The sequence below is a fragment of the Formica exsecta genome, unplaced genomic scaffold, assembly GCF_003651465.1.
Source record: "Formica exsecta isolate Colony F162 unplaced genomic scaffold, ASM365146v1 scaffold669, whole genome shotgun sequence".
Classification (NCBI taxonomy): Eukaryota; Metazoa; Arthropoda; class Insecta; order Hymenoptera; family Formicidae; genus Formica; species Formica exsecta.
Window position 1 is genome coordinate 82,276 of NW_021853432.1, and position 21,681 is coordinate 103,956.

Here is a 21,681-nt window from a genome sequence, read left to right on the forward strand (position 1 = left end):
TCCCCCCCCCCCCTTCAGCTTGTTATTGTGGCTCACCGCTCCTGACCTGAGCGAAAAAAGAATAGAAGGAACACGAGAAACGAGAAAGGGCCGTGCGCCTCTCTCTCCCCTCCGGAATCTCGTCGCAGCATCGATCCTGCGGTCCCTGAAAGGAGACGGCCATGAACCTCACAAAGAGACACACAGTCGCCTCCACCTCCTCCTCTGCCTCCGGTGCATCATTCTGCCGCCTTCTCCGACTCGTAATGTCTTTTTACCCTATCAATTCTATCTCTTTTTCTCGTCCTACCGTCCCTCTCGATCGTGATCGACGATTTCGAGCTAGTGGCCTCCTCGCGAGCCTTCAAGAGAGACATGTACATTTAAAGCTCTCATCGTACGTCATTTTTACGAGTTTTGCACGAACAACCGAGTTTTTTCGATATACCGCGTGTAAAAACATGTTTACTTTCGAATTGACGTAAATGCATCGCGTTAAATCGATCGCCCAGGAATGCGCTGCGTCCGTAAATTCCATCGATCAAGCTAAAAACGATGACAATTATACCGTGACGTATCCGAGGCGAGATACTCGATATTTCGAAGAAATTTATCCTTGAAACTATACGACATGCACGCATAATGTCACTTTCGAGCAATTTAAATCATTGGCCATTTTGTTTCGAAGTGCGTTTTTCTCGGTAAATTGCAGTAAAAAGTAAAAGAAAGCGAGAAGAGAGAGAGAGAGAGAGAGAAAGAGAAAAAGAGGAAGAAGGACTGAGTGATCACATGGCTTGCGTAAGAAGGAGAGCAGCTCTTGGGGATCGGGGTCCGATGCTGCGAGCCAGGTGCATTGACTTCGTTCCACGGCAAAACCGGATGTCTGAGCCGACTACCTGCCCTATCTCGCTGCGCTTTTCTTCGGATTCGGCTTACAGACCGCGCATGGTGGGCGCTTTGTTGTGGTTATTTGTTTCCTGACACAAAGCAATCATGCTTATTGCATTCGTGCTCTCGCATCTAATGAAAGTATAAGATATCGACAGACCGTCCAATATTTTCCAGAATATCTTCCGAGCATGTTATATATATAAATTAAATTTTTTTTTTTTAATTTTTTTAAATAATTTATAATACAAAATTGAACATATGAAATGAAACATTTTGATTTGAATAATAATATACTTGAGCGTGTAACAAGCATTTTAGAAATTCAGAATATTTTCAGATTTTTCTCTTAAAAACGGTGATAAAATATTTGTCTTGGCAATAAATACGTCAGATTACACGGTACGAGTGAAGCCAGAATTTTCACCGGCGTAATTTTTTCTCTCCTCAAACCACTCCATCGCAAAGTTGCTCCAATCGCGGTAAACGTGTTTGCGAGAAAAATACGCGACACGGCTTCGCTTATCGACGGTGCTCGCTCTGCGGCCGCCCTTCGTGTGCAGTATAAAGATACTTATCGCACGAGCTCCGAGACGGGCATAAATACTAACGCCGAAAGTCGTGAGCCTAACGAATAACGCGCGTTGTGTGTTGTGTCCCGCCGCTCATGTTCTTTGTTGTGCCCGGACCACGAAAGTGCAATGACCGACCCTGAACCAGAGTCATCGACAAAACAGGCAAGCGATTCGTTATTGTCTCGTTCTCGGCTTAACTCTGCTATATCTCGTTTAAAGTACATTACGGACGATACGTGAGCGAAGAAAATGTCTTTCTTCGGGATGATTCAGGGTATAAAGTGGCCTATGCAAAGACTCGATCAACATACACTTTGGTGGAATTGCTTCGACATTTTCAAGATCACTTTTATTATTTTAATTTAATATTAACTGAGAACTCTCTTTTAAATTTCTAAAATAATTCCATGCAAAATTGTACTAATCAGATGCGATCGTTAGATATTCCCTTGTAAACCGATAATCCAAACCGATACTTTTCGTATAAGTAGTTTTTCATACATCTTCAATTTTCGCAAATACTAATAATAATGATAATTGTATAGATTATTTTTTATGCGTGCGTGGATCATCCTTTACATAAAATTATTTTTACAAATAATATTTAGCCATCTTCATGTAAGCGATAATGTGATTCAGCATCATGTTTTATTTTATTTAATCATAAATGAAGTCTGAAATCTTTATTTTTCCGGAAAAAAATTGTCCGTGATCTCTAGAATATTCGCAAAAAAATAAATACCTAAAAGTTATAACTCAAATCCGAAGAAGACAGATCAGCTTTCAACGAATATATACTTTCGCTGTAGAAAAAGAGAACAAGAAGACGGACGCGAGAAGAATCTCGCGAATAGAGAGAATCTTGCGATTGTTATTAACAGAAAAGAAAGAGAAAATTGCATATGAAGCAACATCACCTTAAATTAAGACATGCGTGAGAAAGCAATCGTTGTTCCTACATAATTTGCATCGATTAGTATCTGTCGTTCGAGAAAACCAGAACGACATAATATGAGGAAATACAATCTAATACTAGATGTTCACCTTGTTTCTTCGCCTTATGAAAATGCACGAATCAAATAAGCATCGTAATAAATATATGATAATATCGTGTTTGATGAATTTTAATTACATACGAGATATAATAACCAACGTTAGCACGCGTGCAGTTACAAGACGTGACTCTATTACAAGAAATTATGTCATTAATTCTTCAAGAGTGTTGCAGGTGCAATTATAACATATCCATATTGAAATAATCGAAAAAAAAACGTATGCGCAGTTGTAACGAATTCATTCTCTCGTCGAGAAGGAAACACGAATCCGAAGGAGAGAGCCGCGAGTGCAACGAGAGGCGAGCAAACCCTTACGTTCGCTCTATATCCATATTGAAATAATCGAAAAAAAAAACGTATGCGCAGTTGTAACGAATTCATTCTCTCGTCGAGAAGGAAACACGAATCCGAAGGAGAGAGCCGCGAGTGCAACGAGAGGCGAGCAAACCCTTACGTTCGCTCTAACGACCCTCAAAGTCCGATCCGCGGTCGTAATAAACACAAAGACCAAGTCCGATCGTGCTGGTGCCCTTTCACCGACGGCTGTATCGTCATGCGACTCCGGTAATTAAATGCGAGCGATGCCAAACGCCGGGAGTGCGCGTCCGCCACTGTGTGCGGACCCTCGGTCTGCCCTTTCAAGGCGACAGGGGCTATTTGTTCGCGGTAGGACGTAACACGTACCATGCGGAGTGCGGGCGATGTTTCATCGGCGTGGTGAAGTGAGAATTCGAAGACGAAGTTTGCCGGCGAATCGAATTTGCGGCCGTCGTTAGCGCCCGTTTCGTCCTGTACCCGATCGTTTGAGCTTGAAGGCTATACCGACGTATTACTCTTCGCTTCTTTCAATTCCCTCGTGCAATTTAAGGTTAATTTTAATTTAAAAAAAAAAATGCCGAGGTAATTTCTTTTTCATCGAAAGCGAAAAAGATTCGCTTTTTTAACTGCACTCAACAATGCAAATGGATAATAAAATCTTATTGCTCGTAAAATTTCAAGTAGGTATCTTAATTAAGATCTTTAAAGAGAAGTTAGGAGGTTAATTTGCGGCTTAAACGTTAAAATATTCAAGAATAAAAATTATAAAGTAGCGAAGAGAGGGATGGTATTGGCGATCAAATTTTTGTTAAGAAAAAAATCTCTTCAAAAATTTCCAAGAATACATAAATAAAATCGAGTATGTCGCGAAATACCTATACAGCAATTATCTAAGCAAACTGGCCTAATTCACATGACTCTTTACGCACATTCATATTATGTGTACGCCTATTATACATATATAACTTTGACGAATCTTAACGCTCAAGAAAAAAGTTTCCGGTTGGGAAACGCGTCATCTGCTGTATTCGCGATTTGAATCGTGCATTTCAACGAAAGTACGACAAAAGTACTCTCGGATCCTTCTCTACACGGCCATTTTAACCGACTTTCCCGAGACTTTCGGACGACATGAGGAAATCGTGCCGCGAGGCGAATACGCGGGAACTTCTTCTCTCTCTCTCTCTCTCTCTTTCTGTTTCTTGTCGCGACTGAAATTTCCTTGCGAACGACGACAGAGCTCGCCGGTAAGCTCTGTGTAACAATAGCTATTAAGTAGTTTGTTTGCATCGAGGAATTCGCTTCGAGCGCTTCATTCTCATCCGACCTGACGAGCCCTTAAGGATTTCTAAGGATGACGATCTCCGCGTAGCAGGCGGTAATTCTGCTCCTCTGCATTTACATTTCTGTGTAGCGATATTCCAATTTCTCATTTTCTCGAAGTGATTATCTTGCTAAAACTCCGTTTCGTAATCAAATGAGAGAATATAAAAAAAAAAAACCGAAAACCGTTAGATCGTCGCCTCCCACGTTCTATAATTAAATATAAGTCTATAGAAAAAACGTGCGTCTGATAAACGTTAAAATACTTACGACACCTAGTGTATGTACGACCTTGCATCGCGACCTGCATCCCCGCGATATTTGCAACAGATGCGCCAGGTACTTGCGATACTCCGATCCAAATTTAATTTCGATATTCTTGTGAATCGTTCGATCGTTATGCGTCTGATATGTGAATGATCGATTGATCCATTAGCGCGGCTATCTACAACGCGTTGCCGCGTAACGAGGAATAATTTATTTCAATTTCCTACACGTCAATATCTCTCGATACGCGTATGCCGAACGCATTTGCGATGTGCCAACGAAGCCGCTGACCCGGGAAAAGGAAAAATCGATACGCGCCGCTAGAGGGGGAAACGGCAGGATTGCGATAATAACAAAAACGTAATTTTCAGGAAATTGAATGTCCGAAAATTTATTAATTTTAACGCTATTGCCGAGTTATCATTTATAAAACATTTGCTATTAGAACGAATCGCATTCTGGAATAAAAAAATCTAATCGTGCAGCAAGCAATAAGTGTCGTATATATATATATATATATATATATATATATATATATAATTATCTTGTGTTAACTTTGGTGCTTGATGATTGAAAAATTGTCACGGTATTACCGAAATAAACCTTGCCTATGTTACGACGATAAATGGAACAAATCTTGGCAAAGAACGATCGTCTAGACGGCGCGCGATATCTCAAGAACACACACTTAACGCAATTCAAGAACATGCAACACGAACGAGAATGCGCGCATCTGTTGCCGGAACAGTAATTGCGGTCGCGAGCTGGATAAATACGGGGATGTGATGTACGCACGTGTGCGGCAAACTGCACACTCTCGTCTCGGTGTATACAGCCCCAAGTAATAATAATACGCCAGAGGGATGCGCGACATATGATATAAAAGGATCCGAATATTTCTCAAACACTCAAATTATACGTCGCGACAGATTGTTAAATTCTACTTTAATTAATAAAATTTGTATTAGGATTCTAACTTATACTCATTCTTTGCCATTTGCTCTTGTGTGTTCAAGTCTATAAATAAAATCCATTACATGATATAACTCAACTGCAAATAATTAATCGCACGTTCTTCCACTATTATCAATCTCTCGTGTTAATGATCATATATTTTTTCTTCTTCTTTTACTATATATGTATATACGAAAACGCTGTTTCGTTTAAATCAATCAATTTATACTGTTACTACTGTATATATATATAACAACGAAAAAAATCGATCTTAATATAAAGTTGAGCAAATATATATATTAAAGATATTACTCTGCCCGTTTCTTTGTAGATTCGGATCCGACTCAAGGAGGTATCGTTGCAATTCACATGGGTTAATATTGGAGTTACGCGCCCCTGGTCTAAGCGTACGTTATACGAGAAAGACCCTCACCCTCGAGCCCCGGCAGTAATTACGTAGGGGAGACGCGCTCCATTGTTCTATGTTAGTTCTGTAACAGGTAATGGGTACTTATATGCCGGTAGCTTTCGCGAGAAAACGCGCATAGACTTTATATCGTTGCGAGAATTCTTTAAGCGGTCTCTATATACATACCGATCGATATTATTGCACGGCAATTCTGTCAGACGCCGATATATCAGCAATAATACTCTCCTCTGCGATACATCTCCCGTGAGATACGACGATATATCGATTACTCAAGAGAGTTTCCAGATAAGCAAATTAAGATAATTTGGTAATATTTCGCAACGTGATTTGTCCTTATTCGCGTATGCGGAATCGAATGTAACGGACCAGATCAGAAAAAATAAAATCACGCTCTCAAAACGCTATTTAATTACGCTCGCTGTCATGATGAACCATCGTGTAAAATAAAGGCAAACATAATCGTCCGATGCGGACAGATCCTGAGCTTGCTCTCGCGTGAACGAAACTTAACAACGTGTATATGTATATTTAGTAAGACCGAGAAGTACGTGCGTTCAGGTCCCATATACACGGCTGCGTTCCGACGTGCAATCTCGTTATGCGAATCGCTCGATGACTTCAATGCTAATGCTTGCGCACACAAACGAACGCTGATTCGCTCATCGATCACTGTCAAGCAGAGTCCTTCGAACGGGATACGCATGTACGCGCGTGATTTATATTATACATAACTGTGCGCATGTATACGTCGCTCTTAGCGTTAAAAAGCACTCGGCAATTCATTCGGCGGAATCAATCTCGAGCATCACACAACATCAACATGCGTTCGGATGCAAGAAATATGCTCGCTCCTCCCAAACCTGGTATATCGTGTAATATTGCACGGTTACACGGTGTAACGCCATCAAATTTGCAATCTCATAATGGGATAAGTTTATTTTAGTGACAATGTTTCCATCATCGGCTACCGAATTCCGTGTAGCAACGCAGTTTCACAAAGTTGTTACATAATGCTTGCTCTAATCTGTTAATAAGATTCTAGAATTAATAAGTAATACCGCGTTTTTCTCATATTATGTTTCTTATATTTAACAAAGCAAAAATGTTTCTTTTTTTATATTATCTATTTTAAATTGTGATTAAATTTCTTATAGCAATAAAATTGATTAGAATAACTGCCAATATTTCACAGTCTGTAAAAATTCGAAAAAATATAATTATATACGTGAACGTACATTTGATATGGAACGTCATATAACTCATCGCAAAAATATTCTTCGCAGAACGTATTGTCAATTGACACGACTCAAGCGCGAAATATTGTGAACGAAAAAAGAAAATAAGGGAGCAAGAACGTTGAACAGGATGACGGATAGAATATAACGCCCGCATGTGAAAACCGTCCTACATAGAGACGGAACTTATATGCTACATGTATCTAGAAACGTGTGTGTGTGGGGGGGCGTACATCTCTCGCAGCTCTCTGGAAATGCGCCTCCAACCATTCAATCTAACGAAAATTTATGCTCTGCACCGAAATTCCGAAAGGAAAGCCCGAGGATTATGCACGTTAATTTGTTAAATTGTTGATGAAGTGAGATTAACGATAACACCCAATAACTGTCAATATTTCACAGTCTGTAAAAATTCGAAAAAATATAATTATATACGTGAACGTACACTTGATATATGTAACGTCATATAACTCATCGTAAAAATATTCTTCGCAGAACGTATTGTCAATTGACACGACTCAAGCGCGAAATATTGTGAACGAAAAAAGAAAATAAGGGAGCAAGAACGTTGAACAGGATGACGGATAGAATATAACGCCCGCATGTGAAAACCGTCCTACATAGAGACGGAACTTATATGCTACATGTATCTAGAAACGTGTGTGTGTGGGGGGGCGTACATCTCTCGCAGCTCTCTGGAAATGCGCCTCCAACCATTCAATCTAACGAAAATTTATGCTCTGCACCGAAATTCCGAAAGGAAAGCCCGAGGATTATGCACGTTAATTTGTTAAATTGTTGATGAAGTGAGATTAACGATAACACCCAAGCAAATATCTTATTTGCAAGATATTTATCCTCCCTTGACACACAATAGTGAAAAAAGAAATACATCCAGTGTACGCATCGAGTTACGAATTCATTTCCACAAATGTCGGTAGAAATAATAGCGTAAGTAGAAACGCAAATGATTTTATAATTTACAGCGTTCATTAGAGAGGAAGAGTAATTAAATAACACTGTACAAAATAAACACAACATGCATAAATATAAACATACGTATATTTATGTACATATTTATATATACGAAAAAAAATATTAATTTAGCCTTTCTAATTTTTGCGAAAAGTTTTTTATCTGTAGAACAAACGTCGCATTCTCCTCCTATGAACGGTCTCCGCTTTTAAAGGCGAATGTAACGGAAGTTTCATAAAAGTTTTCAATATCGCGCGTTCTGTCTTTATTAAACTTTCCAGAAATCCTGTTTAATTCTTAATGAAGCTACGACCATAATTTCCCACTGAATACCGACAGGAGTAACAACACCCGTTGTAAGAAAAGTTTTAGTCGTCAACGTTGAAACGTTTTTGCAAAATACGCGCTCCAGAGCTATATCACTTTTATGAAAGAAGTTTTATACCGAAAAAAAAAGAAATAAACACGCGAAGCAGTCTGTTGAAATTGCTCATGCCTTCCATCGTTTGACAATTTTAGTGCCCGGAGAAATGTAGAAAAGAGCAACGGAGATTTGCATTTATCCTCGAAGGGAACGAACAACGAGCGCGGGACGCTCGTGTGACAAAGTTAAAATTGCATTAATGCATTCGGTGCGCAAACAAACTGTGAAAACTGTTTGCAAACTGTGCAAGTAATTTGCATGATTGTATATCCGCAAATAATTTTACTTTTTACGAAAAGTCGATATATACGTCGCCGTTGAAAAAAAGATTTTTATCGAGTCGAAATATTTCTTTTTTTCTGCAGCTATCTTGCATACCGAGCGTTTCGCTTTCTCACGCATGTGCGGCAAAGAAGGTATCGTTCATAATGCACTTATTTTATGCAGAATTTTTAAATTTAAGAATTCACGAATATATTGTATACAAACTACTTCAAGCGAGCTTATATATTACAATAAAAATAATTAATTGGTGCTTTTATAAAATCGCTATAAATTCCATAGTATATAATTATGAAATTAATCAAAATCATTTCTTACAACTATCACGGCACGACAATTTTTGTCATTTTTCCGCGAGGAACAATCTAACAACATCTAGAAAGCATCGGTCACAATGAAGAATAAAGATTTCAAGAACTACCACAACAAATATGAAATATCGTACACACATGTATTTATTAGTTTGAATAAGTAGACTTTTTTATCAAACCGCGACAATGACGCACTAATGTAGTACAAATCTGCTCTGAATCACTCATACTAGTTCAGTGACTCTAATCTTGTCTATTTTATCGCGGTCGATCCCTTACCTACTTGTGATGCATTTGCGCAAGTTGGATTCGCGTTAACTCCTTCCATCATACGGTATAATGTACTTGACTAAAATTGTACGATATAATATACTTAATACAAAATTGTGATCAAATTTTCAATCCTATTTCTTTCTTCACTTATATTTCAATATTATATTATTTCTCAAAATGGGAAAAACCGAAAGAGTTTTGAGTTAAAAATGAGAAGGAGATAGAGAGAGAGAAGAAGAAGAAAATACAACTCTCTCTTTTGCTTTTATATCACCATGATTCAGCTATGATAATCACCGACAGCGAACTGTAAACTCAGCCTTAAGCTTTATCCTGAATTAGTCTAATTGAAATTCAAACGACGGTATTACAGGCGTGACCAATATCTCAAACTGCGATTTAACTAAGATTTACGTTAACGGTGTACTGGCTGATGCTACTAAAATTTGCAACTGACCGATAACACGTCTACTACTTCCATACCACAACTTCGTGCTTTAAACCTTTTTCACGCAAAGGGTGTATAACAGTTATCCTACAGCAATAATTTCTTTATATGTGTATATTGTAGATATTGTAGTATATTATATTATTACCGGTTATATAGATGCATTCACAATATATATATTGTGAATGCATCTATATAACCGGTAATAATAAATCGCGCAAAGAGAAATATGAACCTATGCTTTTCTCAAGTACGCGCAGAAGCCGTGCCACCGCTTTCCATATTACGTGCGATACGTACTACCATACGAGAAAGTGGATTCGAACTTTCATCGCGGACGCATCGATTTTATTACATTAATTCATCCGTAAATAAACTTGAGAAATATTTAAAAAAACGCGAATACACAATTAAGTAAAAACAGTGCAATAATGATGATGCAACAAATATGTAAATCTTCGCAAAGTTGTGTATCTCGAGAAACTAAAAAATCTCTTTAGGTATATATATCGTCGAGACAAAACTCGATACTTAAATCCGATTCTAAGCTCATTCATGAGGGCATCTTCCAAAAGTACTCGCATTCGTCAGGATTATATCTCTTAATGCAGAACGCAACGTGCACGAAATCTCGAAGCAGAAACCGAGTGACTGCGCGCTTGATCGAGAGCGAGTAATAACTTTCGTTTACTCTCTCCCCCCCTCTCTCTCTCTCTCATACTCTTTCTCGTTTCAGTTTGGTCTTATTCTCGGCCTTGATCGTTCCAGCATGGAGCAAGGACCGAGAAGAAAAATAAAACAGGAGCCAATCGCGGCTACGAGGATAGAAAACGAAATGAAATCAGTGAGTATACGTGAAGATATCGAAAATGAAAGGTAACTACATCGTAACTATATGTTTTAGATATTTTTCACTTGTCCGTCTAAGCAGAAAACATATATACTTATATATGGTCCGTCCCAAAAATTTCCGAACTTTTATTGAAACTCATTATGTAATGTAATAATAATAATAATAATAATCATAAATTTTTATTTATTATTATTCGAAATACATTCCTTCCGAAGAGATACAGACCTTAGAACGGTCATAAAGCGATTCAACATGATTTCGGACAACCAGAAGGCTTCGACCGATTTTATTGCAACTATCTCGAATGAGAACTATCAGCGGTGTTTTTAAAAGCTTTATGATCGTTGTAAGGACTGTATCTTTTCGGAAGTAATGTATTATTTCGAATAATAATAAATAAAAATTTATGATTATTGCATTACATAGTGAGTTTTAATAAAAGTTCGAAAACTTTTGGGACAGACCGATTGCAACCACATATATGACTATCTTGACTAATAATCTTAATCCGAAAGTATTTTGGGGAAATAAAGTTATTTCAAAAATATAAATCTTACATATTGCTCATCCGACTCTATATAGTAATCATCATTTTAAACTTATTCTAAATATTGTCGGTTAAGATAACTGTTCTATAATTTCTTTAATTACATTAAATTTTCAAAATTTGCGAACGTTGCAAACGATTTATGTACATATATTTATATATCAGTGCATTCAAATTGAAAATAATAATATAAATATTGAAAATATAAATATAAGAGACAAAAAGATATATATATATACAGATGAAAAAAATAGTTTTTTTTTCATTGACCATTTAAGTGGCATTTGTTTCATATTTGAAAACATTACTTTCGATGATTTTAATTTTTAACGTATCTCTATTTGATATTTTTATTGCATTATTGCTACATTTGTTAATAAAAAATTGTATAAATCGATCTTTAAAATATATAATAAAATATATATATTAATTTTACTGTGGACATACATATATATTGACATTAAATATAGATTCAATCATTGTAACCTTTATAAAATTAATTTAAATCAAGTCAGCATGAAAAAAAAAAAACCTAGAAATTGACATACCAAAGGCGGAAAATAATTGGACAGTTAAACGGTCAATTACGAGAAAAAGATAAAAGGCGACTCACCTTCGTAGAACTTCTTGGAAAGCCCGAACGTCGCCGTCGGCCGTCTCCATCCTCGCCAATTGTTACAAAGGGATTCGGGCTCGCTGCTGAAACTGCACAGGGAGTCCTCCTCGAAGCGGTCCGAGTCGTCGAAGGAGAAACGATCATTTTCTTCCCACTCGATTAAATGCCCACCGGCCGGTCCGGCGGCCTCGTCCGCGACGATTCCGGGTTCGGCGGCGGCACCGGCCGTCCCCGCGTTCCTCGACGCCGCGCCACCGCCGGCGGCACCGCCGTTGTTACCACCACTACCCCCGGTTCTACCGCCGCCGGTTCGTCCGCCGCCGCCTCCGCCGCCGCCGCCGCTGCCGGAAGACCGAGCCAGGTTGCCCGCCAGTTTTAATTGCCGTGCGAATCAGCACACGCGATCACCACCACGAGCGCTTCCTCGACGGTCACCTGCCACGACGGTCTCCGCCACGACGAGTCTCGCTTGTGTGGTCACCTAGCGAGATAGACTCCACCACCACCGTGCTCCGGGGAAGGCTGTGCACCCGAAAAACGGCTACATTTCGATATACCATCATCGCTCTTTTACCTCGTCTCCTCACCACAATTTCAACGCGACGATGCCAGAAGGTCATTCGCGAGAAAACATTCTTCGACGTTCCTTTCGAATACGAGTCGATAACCACCACGCGCGGATGTTTATGAAATGACCTTATTTGTACTACATATGCACGGCTAATATTTTTCCGAAACGATTTCTTCCACGAGGGAGATATATGTAACATCGATTATAATGATGATGTTTCTCGATACAACGAAAAATTAGTTTTAAAAATGTTGTTTCGATATCATTTGAAAAACAATTGCGAATGTTGGTTATTTTTCATAAATCGCGAACGTAATCGGGATGGAAAAGCGTAAGAGAAGAGTCGATTATAAAATACATATCTCCCGTGATACAATATATTAATCGGATGGTCGATCGGCTTTATTTAATATGTGTGAATTAAAAAAAAAAATAGAATAAAAATTAATTGTAAAATATAAAATAAAATCTATATTCCCGACAAAGATAAAAACCAATAATTTATGATATTAATTTCAAAGTTTGAGTACTTATGAAACGGTTTCCCGGAGCGACGAAATGTCTAAAGATACCGAAACACAAAGGCTAACGATACCGCGATGATCATACGTTATATCTCACGATTTCAAGTATAGTTGAAAAATAAGGTCACGGAAATCAACAAGTTTTTCGCGAAACCTTCGGCTTCGCTCGCGATCGCTATCGCTATCGTCGCGAGTGTGCGCGCGCACACACGGGACACACGCACGTCGTAGGAACCGTTTCGCGGAGCGCATCTCGCCGCGCGTCTCGAGCAAAAGCAAAGCGGGAACAGCTGATTCACGTTACCTCATAGATACGTATTGATTTTTCACCCATGGAACCCGCGAGCCCCTCGTTAACCGCGAGTACTACTCGTCGCCGATTCGTGCGAGTCGCAAGGAACGCGAGACGAGAACGACACGCGACACCGAACATGTCAAGAGGCGAATCGTTGGACTAGATTAAGACGACACAACATGTATAATTCGAAACAAGAGAAAGAAAGAGAGAGAGAGAGAGAGAGACAGACAGACAGACAGACGCGATATATCGATGACGCGACGAAGCGATGAACCGCAAGGACTTTGGCAGGTCGACAGACCCGCGCCAAGAACGTGCAACGACCCCAACATCGTGCAACCCCTCCGTCTCCCTCCCCCTCTTACCACCTTCTCTCTCTTTCTTACGCCTACCATCCCGCGAGAAGCTCACGCGCGGCTCTCCCTATACAAATATATTTATAGAAACGCGCGGACGCACACGCGCGCTCTTTTGTACACACAAACATACATATACACTTACACACACACACACACACACACACATACACGCATCGGGAGCGCGCTCGCGCGCGACTCCAACCCTTTTCGCTTACCTCTACCCCCGGGTGCGAATGCGTCCGAATGTCCGTCACCAGGCGGTGCACCGCCTCACACCCCGCTTCTTATCAGGACCGCGACTACGAACGTCATCGAGCAAACTATACGTAATCGCTGTTGTGGAGCGAGCGACGAAACACAAACATATACACACACGGCGACGGCGCGTTCGAGTAGGTAGGTAGGACAGCTGAGGAGCCGTCAAGTGCCCCATCGATGGTTTCTCTCTCTCTGTTACATTCGAGGCATCGCCGCGCGCGCACTCGCGCGTGCCGTGATCCGCGCGCTTCGTCGACCCGATCGCGGAACTCGCGTCAACGTCACCGCACGTCAGGGCTTCGCGGCGTCGGTTTCGCCCAACGTTTCGCGCACCGTTACCCGCGATTCTACCAGCCAGAGAGTAACGAAAACTCCTGTGCTAGCCTACCCCATCGACGACAACAACAAATATGGCGAGAGCGTATACCACCTCCCGCACGTTCGCTGCTGCGACTGCCGACTGAGCGGCAGATGGCGCTGTCCGCTTCCCCCTTTCCCCCCTCTCCCTCACTCCCGTTCATCGCGGTCGCTCCTCGGCCGTTCTCGGTTATCTTCGCGGACGACAAATTCCCGCGTTCCACCTCGCTTTCTCTGTCCGCGGTTAACCTTTTGAATATTCCCTCGACCTAAAAAAAATAATAAATCGTTACATTTTTCAACTTTGAAAAGAAACCAGATAAGAAATGGATCCCTTTTATCTCCCTTTACGTTCAAGCAAGGAGAGCATTGCTCTCTAAACAATAACGTGGAATTTTCGAATTTCTTGAATTGATTATTTATATGTATAAGAGAAAGAGATGTATTATTAATCAGCGTTGTGATTAAGTAACGTTATTGTGACTGCAATTACCTTATTTCCAATATAACAGTTCACGATTCTTTCTTTTTTTTTTTTTTTAAAGACTGCAATTATTTCTGTCGGAAATATAATTATTATACTTACTTTATCAATTAGCGAATGGAGATGCTCGATACATATCAGAGGGGCGCCACTAACTTGATTGCAATCAAGAAAACTTTCCAGTAAAAAAAACACAGCTACATATAATGTCACGCGATTGGCTATCGAATAGAGAATTTTTAAAGTCCCGCAAAATTTTTCTATTTGATAGCCAATCATGTGACAATGTGTTTCTTACTGAAAGCTCCCTAAATCGCAAATAGAAATTTCTGCTTTTGACAACCGTCGCATTTCGCGCCATTCCGAACTGTTATCTGAAAAGGTAAAGGTTAATAAAAATCGTTAGAGTACTAATTAATTTTTAAGTGTCATTTCATATAACGAGTATAAAAGATGGCAGAATCTTCCAGTACGCATGTAGATCCGGAAGATACCATGAACATTTTAGTAGCTACTGATATTCACCTTGGTTTCGATCACAGTAAAAAGAGAGGTTTGTTTTTACGACGTATATTTTCAGCATCAAGATAATATTACAATTAAAGAAACTTGATAAAGAGTGAATTTGTAATTAATATTACATTATTAATCTGCTTTTTAAAAGGAGGACACTCCGACGACAGTTTCATAACGTTCGAAGAAATATTGAAATATGGCAAAGATAACGAAGTGGATTTTATTTTGTTGGGCGGAGATCTATTTCATGATACTAAACCAACGCAAACTACGTTACTTAAGTGTGTAGAGTTGCTAAGGAAATATTGTTTAGGTACTAGGTTAGTAGTATTTGAAATGAGTTATAATGACAAAGAATTAAAAATGTATTACAAAATGATGTTACGTATACGTATATCATATTTTATACAGAGAATGCAACCTAGAATTTTTGAGTGATTCAGAATTGGTATTTCGACACTGCGCGCAAAAACATGTAAACTATGAAGATCCCAATTTAAATGTCTCAATGCCAGTATTTACTATCCATGGAAATCATGATGATCCAAGTATATAGCTTGTGTTTAATTTCTATTTACACATATATTATATCTTTAAGATGAATATTTATATGTGATGTATTTTGCAATCTATTAGGTTTTGGTACTGTTGGTTCAATGGATATATTATCAGCAACTGGACTTGTGAATTACTTTGGGAAATGGACAGATCTTACTCGTGTAGTTATACCCCCATTAATTCTAAAGAAACATAATACACATGTTGCACTTTATGGTTTGAGTTATATTAATGATCAGAGATTATCTAGATTATATAGAGATGAGAAGGTATGTTTACTTCAAATATATATTGTATCTCTTTATCCAATTATATCATCTAATATTGATGATAATTTTATATGAAAACAGGTGGAATTGTTACGTGCCAAAGACATAGAAACATTTAACATATTTGTTTTACATCAGAATCGTGTCAAACATAGTGATTACGCTTATATACCAGAGAATAAATTACATAAGTTTCTCAATTTAGTTATTTGGGGTCATGAACATGAATGTCGTATTGACCCTGAAGCAAGCGAAGGTGGATACTATATTTCCCAACCAGGTGAAATTGTATATTTTTCTTTCTCATATTTGTGTAATGTAATATTTCAGAAATTATATAAAACATTGTAAATTAATTTTTGAACTTTTAGGAAGCTCTGTTGCCACCTCTTTGTGTGAAGGTGAATCAAAACCTAAGCATGTGGGTCTTTTGAAAGTAAATAAGACTCAGTTCAAAATGAGAAGTTTAAAATTAAAAAGTGTTCGACCATATATCTTTGATAACATGATTCTTAGTGATCATGACATAAAAGCACAGGATTGTATTTCATTAGCTGACTCTATAAGTCATTATGTAGATCAATATATCGAAAACGAGCTTATACCTAAAGTTGCTGAACAACTCACAGGTAATCATTTTGTTGAATATCGTATATATTTTTACTACTTAATATTAAAAATGTGATCTTCTAGGATATCCTAATCAACCGAGTCAACCTTTAATTCGATTAAGAATATTTTACAATAATGACAATGAACAATTTGATACATTAAGGTTTGAGAATATTATATTAACTCTATTGTATTATTATATCTTTCTGCTTTATGTGCATCTTCAAAGAAAAAAATGTATACTTTTTTAGTTTGGCACAAAAATACTGTGATGAAGTTGCCAATCCAATGGAGATGATTATATTTCGTAAAATAAAAAGTGGAGAAAAAGTAAAACGTATCTTTAATGATGAAAATGATGATTTGGATGATATTACAGAATTATTCCAAACAGATGTAAAAAAATGCTTTTAGTTTATATATTGAACAGATCTTGTTTTATATTTTGATATTGATTAGATTTTTTTTTTTTTGTAGATAGGACAGGATTGGAATAGTACAGTACCAGGAGGAATCAAGAAATATTTTGATATGGAAGAAAACAAAGATAAATTAACAGTATTGACTGTAACAGCATTAAATGAAGCGTTAAATCGATATGTTGAAAGAGGCGACACAGATGCTTTTAAAAATATTGTAAGGTAATTATATAGTGATAATTTATTTTCGGAATTAACTGTATTCTACCTATATCTGAATTGTGTCTTATATTTCACTTACTAGCGATCAAATGAAAAGAACTATTGAATATGTAAAAACACAAAGCAGTGAGAAACCGGAAGATATCCGTAAAGAAATTATAAATTTCCGCGATAAAAGGCTTTCAGAAGAACAACAGGAGCGGAGTAATGTAATAACATAGAAATAATTATTTGCATTGTATAACATACATGTTTTTACTTACTAAATCTTTTTTATAGGTTCTAAGGGCATTAAACAATCCAACACAATCAAGTGTTAGAAATGTTAAACCGTCTCGCAATGTTGAAGTTCTAACTGATAGCGATGATAGCAATGATAGCAATGATGATTTAAATTCAACAACTAAGACTAGAGGAAGAGGTAGAGGTAGAGGTTCTAGAGGTGGCAGAGGATCCAGAGGAAATCGAGGTGGAGGAAAAGCTAACGAAAGAAACACTTCCATTGAGAAAATGCTGGTATAAATACAATAGTAATATATTATTGAACTATTTGTCTATGTCTATTTATAATGAATATAATTACATTTTATAACATTTTTAAGAGTTCCAGAAGTGCACAATCAAAACAAGCAACTCGCGGTCGCTGCATTGTTATAGATGATTCCGATTAATGATTAATTATATATGTATAAGTGAAGTTATATATATGAGAACAGTATTTTTTTCTATATATAAATATGTATGCAAAAATGATTATTATTTTATATATAAAATATAAAACCCAATAAAAATATTTTCTGCGTCTTTGACTTTTTTTAATAAAAAAAAAATGTGGAAAATTGCATATCTTGAAAATGTCTGAAGGAAAAGAAATGTTCTTGGTACGAAATTTTATGTTACAGCATAGTAAAAAAGAAAGATTGTGTTTTATTCAGAATTTCAGACTTTTATACGGTATTCATGTCAATAGAATTTATTTATTACTAGGGACTCTAACTAGTAACATCTTTCTTTCTACCAAACACTATGATTGGATATCGGATGTTTCATCAAACGTAATTAAATGCTTTATTTCGCGCATGCGCAATCCGTCTTGTCCGACAAACAATCATGCATGTTGCGCTACTGTATATACTGTGTCGTTCATGCTAGAAGCGTTCTTTTATGGTTCCTGTGTTAACCCTACTTGACAGGAAATCACAAGATCACGTAAATATAATTTGCAGATATTTAATAACAAATATTCATCTAGTAAAAATATTAAGTTGAATTCGTTAAAAAAATATTCATAAATAAGTTGCAACTTTGAAATTGATTTATATCTGGTAGAACGCTCGGATGTAGCCGGATGAATTTTCGTGACTAATAGCATACTTTCTTCTTAGCACATGATGATAAACTTACAATCTATCTCGGTTATTTATATAAATGTTCTCGTAGTAAACAAAATGAATAAATGATTAATAATTGAATACATACAATTTCTTTAGAAATGCCGCCAAAAAGAGGAAAAGTACAAAAGGAAGAGGTTCAAGTTTCTCTTGGACCGCAACTTCGTGAAGGAGAGGTAGTTTTTGGAGTGGCCCACATCTTTGCCAGCTTTAACGATACATTTGTACACGTCACCGATTTATCGGGCAGGTTCGTACTGTGTTAGATCATATTCATTATACTTTGTGGCTAGAAGTACAAATTTAGCAATTTTATAATATTGTTGTGTTTTCAATTCATACAGGGAAACAATCGCCAGAGTTACTGGTGGTATGAAGGTGAAAGCAGATCGTGATGAAGCCTCTCCCTATGCAGCTATGCTTGCAGCTCAGGTATCTTATTTGATCTAATTATTGTATTTAAATTATGTCAAGAAATTAATATTTCATATTATATTATCCACATTCAGGCAGCACCTAGATGATAAATCTTATCTAAGTAGCGTTCATGTTTGTGGAAAAGCAAATTCTTTGATAATTGAGAACATGTGTTTATGTGCACTCTTCTCTAAGAAAATAAAAGAGAACATTTATAAACATGTAATATTACATTGTATGTTTCATGTAATATTACAAGAAGAGATTTAAGAGATTTAATGTGTAGCATAATTTTAATCATGAAATAATTATTAATAAAAATTTTAAAAACATGAAACATATAATTTTATACTTTGCAGGATGTTGCAGAAAAGTGTAAATCGCTAGGTATCACAGCGCTGCACATCAAACTAAGAGCTACGGGAGGTAATAAGACAAAGACCCCTGGTCCTGGTGCACAATCTGCTTTGCGTGCTTTAGCCCGTTCGAGCATGAAAATTGGACGTATCGAAGATGTGACTCCTATTCCTTCAGATTCTACCCGTAGGAAAGGTGGTCGCCGCGGACGTAGGCTCTAAGTCATTATGGCTTTCTATATCTCTTTTATTATCTTTCAATAAATATTTAAAGAGAGAAATAGTGCATTTATGAAACATATAGCCTTTCTTTAATTCCTATATTTATATATATATATATACACACACATACATACATACATACACACGCACATATACGTATATTTTTCAAAATTTTAAAAAGTGCCTGTATATTATATATTCTTTATCATTGCACTACAATAAAAGCATAGATTCAATTATATAGATTAATATAAGAAAAGCATTCTCTTAGAATGTGATTACAGAAATTATACAAAAAATAATCTATAAAATTAATTTAACATTATTATATATAGATTTTGTATTACTAAATATATATATATATATATTAAGCTTAATACAGTAAAATAATACGATAAAGTATCAATATTTAGATATCTTTAATATTATGATAATTTGACTATTGATAAAAGTATATAAAGCATTTATATGGTGTCATGTATGACATATGTCGTATATGAAAAAATTATGCTTTGTTAACTAACTGGCCAACATTAAGATATAATTTAACCTTTACATCCACTTTTTGTGGTGACTTATGTTCCAGTGCTGCAATAGTATTCACATATCCATGTTGCATGACAAATCCGACTATAACTGGTTCGCTATTTTCATCAGTATTTTCATTAATATCGTGCGGAATTACATGTAAACGAATCACAGCTTTGTTTCCTTTTCGCCATACTACGAGTCTAAAAAGAAAAGTTATGTAAATAATAAAATTCAAATCATGTATTTAGAATAGTCCCACATTATTTTTATATTTTACATACTTTGGATCATCCTGAAAATTATGATTATCGCTGGTATCATCATATTCAGCAGCATCATCTCTTGGTGGAAGGATCAATGCACTGTGAGGCAATATTAAATCTGCATTCGGTACGATTTTTATTGGCTTAGGATCCTCTGTTACAGGCGTCTGCCGTACAGCAGATGGCAATAAATTTGGAGATTCACTTCCCTATCATTATAAAAAAATCTCTGTTTATTAAGATGTACTGTATGTCGTATGATAAAATCTTAGTTCGATATTACTTGCTGTGTGTCTTCCTGTTTAAGATCTTTCTCCTTAATAAATGACGTAGACAACGAAGTATCTAACGGCAATATAGTTATTTGAGTCTGATGCTGTGTTGGGTTGCAGAATTTTAAAAGCAATTCACTTGATTTTCCCGACCGAAGTGGTTCACAAGTAACGATCTTTACTTCTGGGATATGATAACTTAAAAAATGCAATATTTTGGTTGTTATGTATACATGGCTATATGATATAAATCAAAATTATCCCATAACTAACACTAATAATCTCTTAATATAATTCTTACAATGCCGCTAGTAAAATCTTGAACTTTATAGATTGAGGACAGAGATCTGATTTGCTGACGTTATGTTCACACACTCTGCAGCGTTGTGATCTTTTGACTAAAAATTGTCTGTGCTGAGGACGCAACTCGTTTATCTTTTCAGCTTGTACTTCTGGGTATTGTAATCTTTGTTCCAATGTTGTAACTACAAATTCATGTATATATTTAGGGCGAAATTTCTACGCATTTATGCTGTCATTTTATAAAAATTGCAAGTTTTCTTACCTTTAGTTATATCTAAAGGTTCTGTAAATATATCCCCTGGTAATTCTTCTATTTCCTCAGTTGCAACAGATGGTACTGGTTGAGCAGTCGATTGAGATTGCATTGGTGGTTTTAAGGGACGCCCAATACGTTTACGAAGTAATGCGGATGTAAAACTGTACATTGTCTGCTATTGACAAGCAATAGTTAGAAAAATATCTTTGAACAAATGTATAATTAGCTTTTGTCAAACTCACAGCTGGCATAAAAGAACGTTTTGGATGAAATTTCTTCCTTTCGCATTGTTGTTTCTCTATAGAAGCTAATATCTTATGATAATCAATTAGAGCATTAATGCGTGTTGTATGTGGATTTTCCTGCTCAGGCCATCCTCCAGTTGCTATAAGTAGAAATTAGAAACATTTCAAATAACTTATTCAAGATATATCACAAAACTCTGTAAATTATATAATTTTTAAATTATA

General features: G+C 36.9%; 4 protein-coding genes across 5 annotated transcripts in view; 2 read left to right on the top strand and 2 right to left on the bottom strand.

Moving 5' to 3' along the window:
• The window catches only part of LOC115243027 (zinc finger SWIM domain-containing protein 8), a gene marked incomplete at its 5' end in the record, with an annotated part of 46,584 nt that extends 34,446 nt beyond the window's left edge, over nt 1–12,138 (bottom strand). Inside the window, one exon of the mRNA XM_029819683.1 lies at nt 11,751–12,138. Within this exon, the coding sequence (XP_029675543.1) occupies nt 11,751–12,138 (388 nt within the window). The remainder of the gene's footprint in view (nt 1–11,750) is intronic.
• Nucleotides 12,139–14,797: 2,659 nt separating this feature from the next.
• LOC115243024 (double-strand break repair protein MRE11) lies at nt 14,798–17,990 on the top strand. Its single transcript, XM_029819678.1, has 12 exons — nt 14,798–15,157; nt 15,269–15,440; nt 15,532–15,668; nt 15,757–15,947; nt 16,029–16,227; nt 16,319–16,576; nt 16,641–16,722; nt 16,811–16,955; nt 17,037–17,200; nt 17,283–17,409; nt 17,480–17,716; nt 17,803–17,990. Exons 1-12 carry the CDS (start codon nt 15,058–15,060, stop codon nt 17,869–17,871), a joined length of 1,881 nt encoding a protein of 626 aa, XP_029675538.1. The 5' UTR covers nt 14,798–15,057; the 3' UTR covers nt 17,872–17,990.
• A 297-nt stretch (nt 17,991–18,287) lies between these two features.
• On the top strand, nt 18,288–19,645 carry LOC115243026 (40S ribosomal protein S14a). Its single transcript, XM_029819681.1, has 4 exons — nt 18,288–18,409; nt 18,691–18,841; nt 18,936–19,023; nt 19,368–19,645. The coding sequence occupies exons 2-4, from the start codon at nt 18,693–18,695 to the stop codon at nt 19,584–19,586; spliced, it is 456 nt and encodes a 151-aa protein (XP_029675541.1). The 5' UTR covers nt 18,288–18,409; nt 18,691–18,692; the 3' UTR covers nt 19,587–19,645.
• A 403-nt stretch (nt 19,646–20,048) lies between these two features.
• LOC115243025 (dynactin subunit 4) overlaps nt 20,049–21,681 on the bottom strand; it is a 2,450-nt gene continuing 817 nt past the window's right edge. Inside the window, exons 4-9 of one of the 2 annotated variants that reach the window (XM_029819679.1) lie at nt 21,454–21,596; nt 21,218–21,386; nt 20,954–21,137; nt 20,664–20,850; nt 20,399–20,589; nt 20,049–20,317 (exon numbers count right to left, since the gene is read on the bottom strand). In XM_029819679.1, the coding sequence (XP_029675539.1) occupies nt 20,092–20,317; nt 20,399–20,589; nt 20,664–20,850; nt 20,954–21,137; nt 21,218–21,386; nt 21,454–21,596 (1,100 nt within the window). In that variant the 3' untranslated portion in view covers nt 20,049–20,091. The remainder of the gene's footprint in view (nt 20,318–20,398; nt 20,590–20,663; nt 20,851–20,953; nt 21,138–21,217; nt 21,387–21,453; nt 21,597–21,681) is intronic. The other variant, XM_029819680.1, reaches the window with a different exon arrangement.

Excerpts from the sequence above, each read along its gene's own strand:
- LOC115243024 (XM_029819678.1), top strand. The coding sequence starts at position 15,058 with ATGGCAGAATCTTCCAGTACGCATGTAGATCCGGAAGATACCATGAAC. Across the intron at positions 15,948-16,028 it reads GATTATATAGAGATGAGAAG|GTGGAATTGTTACGTGCCAA; the intron begins GTATGTTTACTT and ends ATATGAAAACAG. Across the intron at positions 17,410-17,479 it reads AACAACAGGAGCGGAGTAAT|GTTCTAAGGGCATTAAACAA; the intron begins GTAATAACATAG and ends TCTTTTTTATAG.
- LOC115243026 (XM_029819681.1), top strand. The coding sequence starts at position 18,693 with ATGCCGCCAAAAAGAGGAAAAGTACAAAAGGAAGAGGTTCAAGTTTCT. Across the intron at positions 18,842-18,935 it reads GTCACCGATTTATCGGGCAG|GGAAACAATCGCCAGAGTTA; the intron begins GTTCGTACTGTG and ends CAATTCATACAG. Across the intron at positions 19,024-19,367 it reads CAGCTATGCTTGCAGCTCAG|GATGTTGCAGAAAAGTGTAA; the intron begins GTATCTTATTTG and ends TATACTTTGCAG.